Here is a 13,464-nt window from a genome sequence, read left to right on the forward strand (position 1 = left end):
TGGCGTACTTGCTTAGAATCAGGAAGTGTCAGATGAGGAATTAAATAAAACAATCAATCCCCTGTGCTGCAGTGTTATTTGTAGCAGGCGCTCAAAGTTTTCAAATTGAGAGTATTTACCAGTCACTGTGAAATTAGCCTCACCTCAGGAGCTCCTGACTCTGTCCCCACAGATCCCGGGTCTCTTCTGCAACCATGTGCTTGTCCAGGTTACAGACATTGGGTTTCCGGGAGTAAAGCTTAAGGCACTGTTTCACCCAGTGCCGCTGATAGCCTGGGAGGAAGGGGTTTGGGATAAAAATAAATCCTGTACAAATATAAGAGAAAATAAAGAAAATCCCATTATTAGCTGCTTGCGTGTCTTGACAGCCTCCATAAACACCTCTGTTACAGCTCTTTATACCAGCTGGAGCCATCATGTCTCATAGGAGTGGCAAACTAAGCTCTGATGGCAATGCATTCTTTAGCTTTCACTTTTCAGGGTATTCTCAAGGGCAGTGAGTGTTTCATGATATTAAATATCAAATCAACTAAAATATGCATTTTTATTTCACTTTGTCCATGCTTTGCCCAGAAAGCTTTAAAAATGAAACTAGCAATAACCCACTTTTAGGTTACTAATTTTTTATTTTTAGGCACATCCAACTCAAATTTCTCATTTCATTTCCCCTAGGCAGAGAAAGTTGACACAGCACAGGAATTCTTTTTTCATTTAATTTTTTATTTTCCCCAATTATATGTAAAAACAATTTTCAACATTCACTTTAAAAACTGAGTTCCAAATTTTCTCCCTCCTTCCTCACTCCCCTCATTGAGAAGGCAAGCAATTTGATATGGTTATACATGTGTGACCATGCAAAACATATTTCCATATTAGTCATATTGTAAAAGAAAACAGACAAAAAATCCCCAAGAAAATTAAGGACAGTAAAAGAAGTATGCTCCCATCTGTATTCAGGTTCCATTCAGTTCTTTCTCTGGGGATGGAGAGCACTATTCATGATAATTCCTTCCCAGTTGTCTTGCATCATTGTACCTGAGAATAGCTAAGTCACCCACAGTCGATCCTACTGCTGGTACTGTATACAATGTTCTCCTAGTTCTACTCACTTCACTTTACCTTCCCAGGTTTTTCTGAGAGCATCTAGATCATCATTTCGTATATCACAATAGTATTCCATCACAATCACATACCACAAATTGTTTAGCCATTCCCCAATTGATGGGCATCCCCTCGATTTCCAATTCTTTGTCACCAGAAAAGAGCTGCTGTAAATATTTGGGCATAGTTTCAAAGTGCTCTACATAATGGTTCAATCAGTTCACAACTACACCAATAGTGTATTAGTGTCTCAATTTTCCCACATCATCTTCAACATTTATCATTCTCCTTTTCTGTCCTATTAGTCAATCTAATAGGTGTGAGGTAGTACCTATTGTTTTAATTTGTATTATATTGTTTTAATTGTTAGTATTCTTTTAATTTGCATTTCTCCAATTATTAGTGATTTTGAGTATTTTTCATATGGCTATAAATAGCTTTGATTATTTCATCCGAAAACTGACTTCATATTTTTTGATCAATTGGGGAATGGCTCTTAAGTTTATAAATCTGACTCCTTTATCTATACATTTGAGAGATGAGGACTTTATCAGAAAACAGAGCAGGAATTCTTAACTTTTTTGTGTGTCACGGACTCTTCTTACTATGGATGAAACCTAGAGATACCTTCTCAGAATGTTTTAAAATGTATATAATACAAATGAATGAGAAAGAAACCAATTATTTTGAACTACAGTTATCAAAAAACTTAAAAAAACTCAACAGTTCACAGAATCCAGGTTAAGAACCACAGATAAAGCAGAAGTATGGAGAACAATATGAACACTTGTATTCTAGTATAGTGGAAAGAGTATTGAATTTGAATTTAGTACTGATAAGGTCAAAGGACCTTAGTTCAAATCTCAGTTCTGCCACCTGTATGATTTCAGGTAAACTACTTTGCCACTCAATTCAGGTTTCTCATTCCTAAAATAATGATTTTTGAGGTTTCTTTCAACCTTAGATATATGAACCTATGATCCTATGACAACGTAAGAAGACAGAAACTCTCGGTTTGGTTGCCTGTAAGTTGACTAAGATCTTAAGCTGCTCATAATGGCACTGATGGGATTTCTATGTTACCAAGGACATAAAAGCAGATGGGAAAAATTGGTTCAATTTTAATCTACTCATTTTACACCTGAGATACAAGTATCAGAATTTTAGCATTAGACCTCAGTCCTACAACTTAGACCATGTTGATCTGATTAAGTTTCCCAGCTTCTGCCCAGAGATGATTCCAAGGGGGCTTCTACCTTTCACCACCTTGTAAGCCTCCCTTCTTTACTACATTTCTAGTCTGAGCAGCATACCTCCTTAGGTCCTTGTGTTTGCCTACTCCCCACTGAATTCTGACATCTGTAACCCTGCATCTCCCACACTTCTTTCATTGTGGCCAATATAACTAAATGTCTAATTCTGGCATTGCTTCCTGTACTATCCACACCAGATTATAAGAATGGGATTCATAGTGTGACAACAACAGAAAAATGAAGATACAAATTCTAAACTAATACTGTCAGGAAAGGTAATTAGAAATATGCATAAATGAAATGATCAAGTTGCAGACTAGAATGATAACTGAGCTTTCTAACCTAAATTAATTGCTAAGTAAACTTCTTCAAGCCCAGCTTGGCTGATGACTCTAGGTCAGGTGCCTCATTATAGAAGAGGACGAGGTCTCCTAACTCAGACTCTCATCCCTTAATTTTCCCTGAGCTCACTGGCCAATGACTAGGACATAATTTAGACTCCCTGGTCTATTCTATAGTCACTGAAACTTCCTAAAAGCATAAAGGGCTTATGAGCCCTCTTTTCACATTCTTGCCTAATTACTAACTTATGCTGCCTGTCATTCAGAAGATAAAAATAAGGAAATACAAATAAAAATCTCCTAAAATATATCCTTGTCAATGTTCTAAAGGAATTCTCACCCCCACTTAATACTATTTTATTTTTTCTAATTGCATGTAAAGATAGTTTTCAACATCTACTTTTATAAGATTTTGAGTTCCAAATGTTTTTCTCCTTTTCCTCTCCTTTCCCCACCTATCACCTCCCCAAGATGGCATGCAATCTGATATAGACTATACATGTACTATTAGATATATTTCCACATTAGTCATGTTGTGAAGGAAGAATCAGAACAAAAGGGAAAAACTATGAGGAAGAAAAAAAGGGAGAAAATAGTATACTGCAATCTGCATTCAGACTCAAAAGTACTTTCTCTGGACGTGGATTACACTGTCCATCATGAGTCTTTTGGAATTGCCTTAGATCACTGTATTGTTGAGAAGAGCCAAGTCTATCGAAGTTGGCCATCGCTCAGTGCTGCTGTCACTGTTCACAGGGTTCTCTTGGTTCTGCTCACTTCACTCAGCATCTGTTCATGTAAGTCTTGCCAGATTTCTCCAAAATCCAACTGCTCATCATTTCTTATAGCACAAGAGTATTCCATTACATTGATATACCACAACTTGTTCAGTCATTCCCCAATTGATGGCCATCCCCTTGATTTCCAATTCTTTGCCATCACAAAAAGAGCTTCTATAAATATTTTTGTGCATATTGGTCCTTTTTCCTTTTTATGATCACTGTGGGATACGGACCTAATAATGGCATTGCTGGATCAAAGGGTATGCAGTTTTATAGCGCTTTGGGCATAGTTCCAAATTGCTCTCCAGAATGGCTGGATCAGTTCACAACTCCACCAACAATGTATTAATGTTCCAATTTTCCCACATGTCCAACATTTATCATTTTCCTTTTTTGTCATATTAGCCAATCTGATAAGTGTGAGGTGGTACCACAGACTTGTTTTAATTTGCATTTCTCTAATTAATAGTGATTTAGAGCACTTCTTCACATGCCCATTGATAGCTTTGATTTCTTCATCTGAAACCTGCCTATTCACATCCTTTGACCATTTCTCAGTTGGGGAATGACTTGTATTCTTATAAATCTCACTTAATTCTTTATATATATTTTAGAAATGAGGCCTTTATCAGAGACACTGGCTTTGAAAAATGTTTCTGGGAAGCTTTCTGCTTCCCTTCTACTCTTGATTGCATTGGCTTTGTTTGTGCAAAAAAATTCTAATTTATTGTAATCAAAACAATCAATTTTGTATTTCAAACTATTTTCTGTCTCTTATTTGGTCATAAATTCTTTCCTTCTCCATAGATATGACAGGTAAACAAACTATTCTTTGCTCTCCTGATTTGCTTATGGTATCACCCTTTCTATCTAAATCATGGACGCATTTTGACTTTATCTTGGTATATAATATAAGATGGTAGTCTATGCCTACTTTCTGCCATACTATTTTCCAATTTTCCCAGCAGTTTTTGTCAAAAAGTGAGTTCTTATCCCCAAAGCTACAGTCTTTGGGCTTATCAAAGAGTAGATTAATACAGTCAGACCCAGTAGTTAATAACTATAGTAACCTATTGTTTGATAACTCTATAGGAATTTCAAACTGAAGATGTTAAAAATAAAATGTATCTTCACCTCTAAATGTGAGCTCCATCAAAATGCCATATTTCTGGTGAGGGTACCATCCTCCCAGTTACCCTCAAGTTTGCACTTTTGGGGAAATCCTTAACCCTTCCACCTCCCTCACCTCCTATATCTAACATATATCTATATCTATATAATTATGTATTATATATATAGATATAGATATGGATGCCCAGTGTATCCTGGGCCATCCCCAGTCATCCTGACCAAAATCAGGTCACTGAATTCAGACGGCTCTGGAGAAATGAGGCTGGTGACCTGCACAGCCCTCCTTTCACTCAAAACAAAGTGAAGTGTAAGTCATGTCATCATTTCTCTGACGGCACGGTCTTCTTCAGCAACAAAGGACAAACACGATCCTGTGAGTAGATGCAGCTGGTGAATGCTAGCTGGATACCTCACCTCCTCCTCTCCTGTCTGCGTCTCCCTCCCCTTCCCTCTCCCTGTCCAAAGGAAGGTAAATTTGGATGGCCAAAAGTTGCCCAGTTGACCTGGGTTTTACTGCCTCCTTTCCCTTTCCCCTTTTCCTTTTCTTTCCTTTTCCTTTCCCTTGTCTTCTCCCAGTACCTTAAACCTACTACACTCTGAAACTGGGACTCCAAGGGGCCCCTGCCAAGGGTTCCTGGACCCCCCTAGCTTTAGAGTGATTATCAATAGTAACTGTTGCTGTTTCCCACCCAGCCTGATGTCTTTGTTTTCTTGACCTCATTAAAAGGGCCATGACCTGGCTACTTCTTAAACAGACCTATTCAACGAATGGGCGTTGTCTCATGCTAAGTGAGTACCTGCAAAGACCTTGGCCTAAAGGCCCCAGGGTCTCCCAGTGCATCCTGGGCCATCTCCAGTCATCCTGAGGAATATCTGGTCATTGGACTCAGATGGCTCTGGAGAAGTGAGGCTGGTGACCTGCACAGCCCTCCTTCGCTCAAAACAAAGTCAAGTGCAAGTCACATAATCATTTCTCTGATGGCATGGTCTTCTTCGGCAACGAAATTCAAACATGACGATATCTAATTAGCTGTCAATTTCAACTGTACATTTTTCACATTTATCTCCTTTTCTCCACCCACAAAGGTACTACCCAAGTTCAAGCTTTTACTTATTCTTACATGAACCTTTAAGAGCCTTATTAGCAGTCCACCTATTTCTAGTTTCTCTTGTCTCTATTCTATCTTCCATATAGTTGCAAAATAATCTTCCTAAGTCACTATCTTGCTCAAACTTCAAGAGTGATTCCCTACTGCCCTTTAGGATGAAGTATAAATTCCTCAACTTTGCTTTTAAGGCTCTCCACAATATGGTTCCAATTGACGTTTCCAGACTTCTTTCATATGTACTCCATGTTCCAATAGTTTTCTTGAATTGATTCTCTTATTTCTTGCCTTTATTCATTTATACAGATTATTGTCCTCTCACTGACTCAGAATCCTTTGTCTTTCTTCAAGGGTAAGCTCTAAGTACTTACTTCTTGGCAAATCTTCCCCTTCTCTCTCACTCCCTGCCATCTCCCTACCAACCTGCCATCCCCTGTAATGATTTTTCCATCCTGAAATTACTTTACATCTTTGTACACATGTAACCTATTGTCTTTTCCCTTCCCCTCCAAGGTGACTCTAAGTTCTTCGAAGCAATGGCTGTTTAATTTCTGTTCTGAGCACAGGGTTGATGTAATAAATGTTAACTGAATTTGTTGAAAATAGAATACAATATCCTTCCAAAAAAGATACAAACACAAGTCCTTTATAGAGGACATTTAGCCCAATCACTCATCCAATACTAGACTCAACTCTATAATATCTCTGGGAATTACTAGAAGACATTTTTAACATTATGCTTCTAAACCTTCTAAAATTTAACAGCAACAGTTTTTATGACAGTCATTCAGAAGTTTATTTATATTTATGACTAATCCTAAAACATCCACACAAAATGACATGCAACAGATCATAGATTGCTCTGCAATCAGTACAGCACGCTGACTACACATCAAATGTCTAACAAAGCTGGGTATCAGTTAGTATCAAAGAAAAGCACATGCAGTCAAAGATTTTCACTGAGACTACAGAAATGAAAACTATTTCAAAACTCTACTATTTAGGTAACATAGTGTTTAATAATCTACTGGTAAAAGAAACGAATAAAATGAAGAAGCTGTTTGGATAGATATGTAAAATGCACATAAAAGAACTAATTATGTAAGCCATAAGCAACTATCTGGTGGACATAAATGGTTTTACTACAAGAAAGGAGACAAAATATATTCTATAAAAACAATTTCAAATATTTATGGAATGCCTGAAAACACCAAACAGCACAAAAAACAATCTGGTATGCAGCAAATAAAAATGCAACTGTTAGTACTGAGCCAAAGGGTTATAGAATCTTGCAAAGAAACAAAAGCAGAGCATCAAGAGTCCTAAAATAAAAAGCTAGAGTAAAAGTTAAAGGGTAGTTCTAAAGCATATGTGGACATAGAATGTACAGAAGATGGATCACAGATTTTTTTCTTCAGCTAACCTACAACAAAGGTACTGCTAACATCAGAAATAGAAAACAATAATAATAGACATATAAGAGCTATCATTTTAGCTATCTCCTCCATTTCTGCACTCTGCATACTTTACATAAGGTCCTTTGTAGAAAGACTTCAATGATTTGTGAGTTTTTCAACATGGGTATTTGAATTGGTACAAATCATAATCCAATCAGGCTTTTTCCACTGTAATTCTCATACATATTCTGCCATTGAGCCTTCAAAGAAGATCCAGTCAAGATGCTGGAGGTTTTCTTCTAGGTCCTGTAATATTTAGTAGGTAGCAATGTTACTTAAGCTACCCATCTGCTATCCCTTGTTCTTTCTATAGGACCAGCCCATTTCTGATTGTAACATCTTCTACATCTCTTACTTTTTGAGCTTAGGTTATCACTGGAAATATGCCGCAGTCCACATAGACCATGATACATCTGTCCATTGTCCTTGGGTACTGTGTTCTTAGATTCTAGCATCCTTTGTACAATTCTTGGGTTGAAAAAAAAAAAGGAGTCTTTGAGCTACAAAGCAGGTTGGCTTTAAAGGCACTACGTAATTTCCCAAAAGTAATCCAACCTATTCTTTTCCTCCTATGAAGCAATCTTCAAATGAGACAATATTTGTAAAATGCTCAGTCCAGTGTCTGGCACATAGTAAGTATTTAATAAATGCTTGTTCCCTTTTCTATCACCCCACGCCCCACCCCTTTAAAAAAATTCTGGGACCAACTAATTTTCCATGTGCAATGTCTATCCCCAAAAGAATTAATGATAGATTACCTTAATGAACTATCCCAACTGCATGTCACAATAGCAGCAATAGCCATTTTTTATCTATTTAGGCTTTTTGTTTTAATCATATTGTATTTTTTAAAATATCTATTTTCTCTCCCTCCCATCTCCCTGTCTTTTTTCCCCAGTTTAGAAAGGAAAACAAAAATTCCTGTAGCAAATGTGTTTGTTTAGTCAAGCAAAACAAATTTCCACATTGGCCATGTCTAAATAATAAATACCTTCTTTGGCAGAAGGTAAGCAGTAGCATGCTTTATCACTTGGATTCTCAAATTATAACTGACCATTGCATTAATAAAAGCTCTTAGGTCTTTCAAAATGGTTTACTTCAACAGTGTTGTTACTGTATTGTTCTCCTGGTTCTGCTCACTTTACTTTGCATCAGTTTTACCATCCTTCATTGAAATTGTACCCTGCATCATTTCTTACAGCGTAACAGTATTCCGTTACATTCACATGCTATTAGTTCTGCCATATCTCAGCTGATAGGTGCCTCTTTAATTTCTAATTCTTTACCTCCATAAAAAGAAAAGTCATATTTATTTTTGTCCATATGGGAACTTTTACATTAATTTCTTTAATCTAGATCTAGAGAGTAGGTAGCATTACTGGGTCACAGGGCATGCATAGTTTAATAACTTTTGAGAAACAGTTCCAAATTGCTTTCCAGAATGGCTCTACCAATTCACAGCTCTACCAAGGAAGAAAGAATTATTGTATTTCTCCAATGTAGCCCTTCTAAATATTTGTCATTTTCCTTTTTTATCAACTTTGTCAACCTGACAGATTTAAGGTGGAACCTCAGAAGTGCTTTAATTTTCACTTCTCTAATAATTAGTGATTTAGAGCATTTTTTTCACATGTTACTGGTAGCTTGGATTTCTTCCTTAGAAAACTGCCTTTTCAAATACTTTGACCATTTATGAACTAGGAAATGTGAATCAATCTCTTGAATAACCAAGGATCTCATTAAAGAAATCTGTACTACTATATATAAAACTAAAAAAGACCAACCCTAGACAAAATAAACCCAGACTTATACCATGTCCTTGCATTTTGCAGAGATATAAGAATAACTAGCTTCTAAAAATATATCTACCTTCTTCTTTTGGCCAACTGATAAAAATATAGATTCAATTCTGTTATGTCTAAGTTAATTCTATTTCTTTTAGAAATGGGATAAAACCATTTCTCCCAAATACGTTACAATCATTAATGCACACAGGGACCCAATTACTGTGGAAGACAGTCCAATGATGCTATTTTCACCTGATTACTCACTTTACTGGTTTCTCTATTTTTAATCTATCTACAACCTTGGTTTCTCTTATTGTAAGCTATGGGAAATAAAGCAACTTAGTTCTACAGGCAAGAATCCTAGATTCTATGCAGTGCATTGGGACTACTGGCTTCAGACATTGTAATTCTATGCTCAACTCAAATGTCTAGTGTCTATTTTAAGTTGTCATTCCAGGCTGAAGATGTATGAAAAAAAGAATGATAGAAAGTATGCAGAATTTGTGATGGAAGTACAAAATAACATTATACCTTCCATAATGTCTCTACTGCCAGAGAGACGGAATTGACTAAGGGAGAAGAGCCAGAAATCTGAAAAGATGGCAAAGTGCCTATTGTAAATGTACTTTTTATGGATATTTGCCTTTCCTTTGGCAAATATTCTTTGGCTTGTGAGCCAGGGATTGCTAACTTTTTAATATATATTTCAATCAATCAACAAGTACTTATTAAGTGCATCCTATGGACCAGGCACTGGGGATGTAGGTAAAAAGAATGAAATCATTCCTACTCTGTTCTAAGTCAAGCAAGGCAGAGTGGCAGAATGGATAGAGTGGTGGCCTTAGGGTCAGGAAGGTTTGAATTGGCCTCTGACACATACTGGCTGTTTGCTGGGCAAGTCACTTAATCTCTCAGTGTTCTAGAGAGGTCTTTAAGACAATTAGTTTCAGAGAAGGTGCTAACTTGCATTAGTGGTGAGAGTCCCTCTGGGAGACCCCTATACCAACTGAAATCATAGGTACAAAAAAATCAAAGACAACTTTAAGCTAAGTTTTAAGGGGGATTATGTTATCTGTCTGCCTCATTAACTGATTTCTCACTGACTGTACCTCATCTAGAGCAGGGTGAGCTTACCTGGATAGCCTTCTAAGCCATAGGCTTTCCACTTGTTGACTGGCTGAAGTCCTGCTCTATATGCATCTTGCTCAGTGACCAAGGACACACTTAGTGGAGACCTGAATACCTGGCAGGAAGGCAACATTAGTCAGATTGCCAAAAAATGTTGAAAATGACATTCTGGAAAATAACTTATCCATGGGACCTCAAAGAAGATGCTTCTGAGACAAATGACAGTTATGAAAAACTTACATATAAATAGTGCATTATGACTAAAAAGCACTTTTCATATACGTTACCTCTTCGGTCCAACACGACAACTTTGGGGGACTGGGCCAGGGAGGACAGGTAGCATTATTATCCTTACAGTGTGGAACAAAAGACTCAGAGACAGGAAGTGACTTCTGTGAGGTCACACAGTTAGTGTTGGAGAGAATTTAGATCATACTTTCTGACTCAAATTTCAGTGGCTTTTCTTTTTCTACAATGTAAGTAGCTAGAAGAAACTTTCTATTACTCTATGGAAAAAGATAATTTGGGGCTCTTGGATTGTTTTAATCTGGCACTTTCCCCCAGTGATTTCTTCCATTTTACTGAAGTATAAAGGATAATGAATAAGTTACTGAACTACAGTACCTCAGAATACTGAGGTTAAGGACACTTATCAGATTTCCATAATGCTCTGGCATTTCATATGACCATACATCTTTATTTCCTGAGCATGGTAACTCACAGAATAATCTCAGCATGCCAAATACAGTTGATCCCTCAGACAACAAAATTCTCAGGAATATATGTACGTAAGGGAAGAGAAAGAAAGATGAAGGGAGGCTACTCTAATTACACTGAAACAATGTCCCAACACAGATTTCTGAGATCTGTAATATGCATAGTACTTGCTGTTTTTTGAATACAGATTAAACAAAAGTTCAGAACATTTTTGCTCATATATAATTATCCAGCCATGTTATTACTGTACTGCTTGATAAAATGATCTCTGCATAGCTACCTCTTCCATGTATAGTTCATTAAACAGATTAAGAAATATAAGGTTTTTGAATATATAACAGCTATACTGGATGAAACTGGATCTAACATTAAGTGAACAAGTCAAATTGCTTCCAAAGACATTGAAATCATAACAAGAACATGTCACAGAGAGGCAGGGTGGTAGAAAGAACACTTGGGGAATTTTGACTCAAAATCCAAATACTAACTCCTACACTTACTAGGTTCCTCAGGAGACAAGTAAGATGACCTGGTATTCCCAATTTTTGGAGGACTTGACACATTTTGTTGGGATGTGCACAAAGGCCTTAGTGTACTCAATGAAGCAGAAGTAGATTTTTTTGGAACTCCCTTGCTTTCTTCATAATCTAGCAAACATTGCCAATTTGGTCCTTTGTTCCTCTGCCTCTTTGAAAACCAGCCTGCTCTTATAGTAATTCTTGGTTCATATACTGCTGAAGCCTAGCTTCCAGAATCTTAAGCATAACCTTGCTAGTGTGTGAAATGAGTGCAATCATTCAGTAATTTGAATATTTCTTGGCAATGCCCTTCTGTAGCACTGGGACATAAACTGATCTTTTCCAGTCCAGTGGCCTCTGTTGTGTTTTTCAAATTTGCTGGTATATTCAGTGCAGCACTGTAACAACATCATCTTTCAGGATTTTAAACAGCTCAGCTGGGACTTCATCACCTCCACTAGCCCTACTGTTAGCAATGCTTCCTAAAACCCATTTGACTTAATTTTGCAGGATGATCTAAAAATCAGTAACCACATCATCATGGTTATGGGTGATGTTAAGATCTTTCTTGTATTGTTCTTTTGTGTATTCTTAACTTTATGTATGTTTTATTGTATTTTTATTTGTTTTGTTAAATATTTTCCAATTAATCTGATTTGGGCCATAATCAGATGTGTTGTGGGCCAAATAATGGTGTTTTGACACCTCTAAATTAGAAAATCTTATAGAAAACGAATATAAAACACAAAGAAGTAGTGAAGATAGAAAAAATTTACAGCAAGCATGGTCAGAGCTCAAACAAGCCATATCCTACTGAGAGCATCTAGGAATATAACTGAAAGGCAAACAACAAAGGTGAAAATTGAAAAAGGATTGGTCAAGATTTCTAAAACAAACTCTTTTCATTATCAATGACAGTGGACCCACCACATTTTGACGTTTACATCAGTTCCCAAAAAATGTGACAAGAAGTGGAAATGATACCAAAGAAAACAAAGATGGGAACAGCAGTTGGCTTATTCCACATATACAAAGAGAAGGTGCATGCTAGAAGCAACACAATTCTGAAGCCATCAAGGGATGAAACAAAGGAAGATAGTCTTTTTAAAAAAAATATTACGGATCTTATTACTATAGGGACAGGAGAGGACTCATGTCAAATTGAAATGTGTAAGGGTTGCTTACCCATATATATACTAAATGGTCCCAGACTGCTGTACTTATTAAATTATTCCTGCTTTTTAGTTTCTATTTCTTCCTCTGTTTTGTTAGTCTGTCACTTCTTGTGGCTTTCAGTATGTTTCAATATAGTGTCCTTAATTCAGGTTTATCACTTTTAACTGGCTATGGGGTTATACTAGAAGGGTAGCTAGGTGGAGCAGTGGATAGAGTGTTGGCACTGGAGTCAGGAAGATGAATTCAAATCTGGCCTCAGAGACTTGTACTAGTTTTGTGAAACTGCGCAACTCACTTACCCTATTTGCCTCAGTTTTCTTATCTGTAAAATGAACTGGAGAAGCAAAAGGCAAACCATTCCAGTGTCTGTGCTAAGAAAACCCTCAAAACATAATAATGATAGCTCATAATGATGGAGAGATTTAGGAAACTTAGAAAAAATCAGTAGGATAGGTAGTATAAGCATTATCCCCATTTTAGAGATGAGGAAAATAAAGTTAAGACTGGTTAATAGACTTCCCTAAGTTTAAACAAACACTGCGTAGCTAGGTCTCAAATGTAAATCATCTAAGTCTGCTGTTTGTTCCATTACATCAATTTGTTTATAGCTTATACAAACTGCATATAAAAATTTAAAATTAAAGAAAATGTCTAATGTGGGAATGTTTTACATGACTTCATATGTATCATTTGTGCCTTCTCAATGGGTGGGGAAAGGGCTGAAGGCAGGGAGAGAATTTGGAAATGGAAATTAAATTTTAAATTAAAAAATAAAATGAATCAATAGCACTACAATGACAAAAAAAGAACTGCATTTTAAAAAAAACACCAAGTAAATGGACTTTAAGTGAGCAAAGCACATAAAATTTGGTGCATAAACTTCTGTGACACCTACTGTGGCTGCTGAGATAAGTTTTGTGTTTAATTTCTGGTTCCAAACTAGATCTCTGAAGAGCTGAGTTCTAGA

General features: G+C 36.7%; 1 protein-coding gene across 2 annotated transcripts in view; it reads right to left on the minus strand.

Annotated features, from left to right (window-relative positions):
• ALKBH1 (alkB homolog 1, histone H2A dioxygenase) overlaps positions 1-13,464 on the minus strand; it is a 40,649-nt gene that overhangs the window by 25,579 nt on the left and 1,606 nt on the right. Inside the window, exons 1-3 of one of the 2 annotated variants that reach the window (XM_072623690.1) lie at positions 10,093-10,203; positions 7,527-7,639; positions 144-306 (exon numbers count right to left, since the gene is read on the minus strand). In XM_072623690.1, coding sequence (XP_072479791.1) covers positions 144-306; positions 7,527-7,626 — 263 coding nt within the window. In that variant the 5' untranslated portion in view covers positions 7,627-7,639; positions 10,093-10,203. Of the gene's footprint in view, positions 1-143; positions 307-7,526; positions 7,640-10,092; positions 10,204-13,464 lie in introns of those variants that run through there. The other variant, XM_072623689.1, reaches the window with a different exon arrangement.

The sequence above is a fragment of the Notamacropus eugenii genome, chromosome 7 (assembly GCF_028372415.1).
Source record: "Notamacropus eugenii isolate mMacEug1 chromosome 7, mMacEug1.pri_v2, whole genome shotgun sequence".
In the NCBI taxonomy this organism is placed as follows: Eukaryota; Metazoa; Chordata; class Mammalia; order Diprotodontia; family Macropodidae; genus Notamacropus; species Notamacropus eugenii.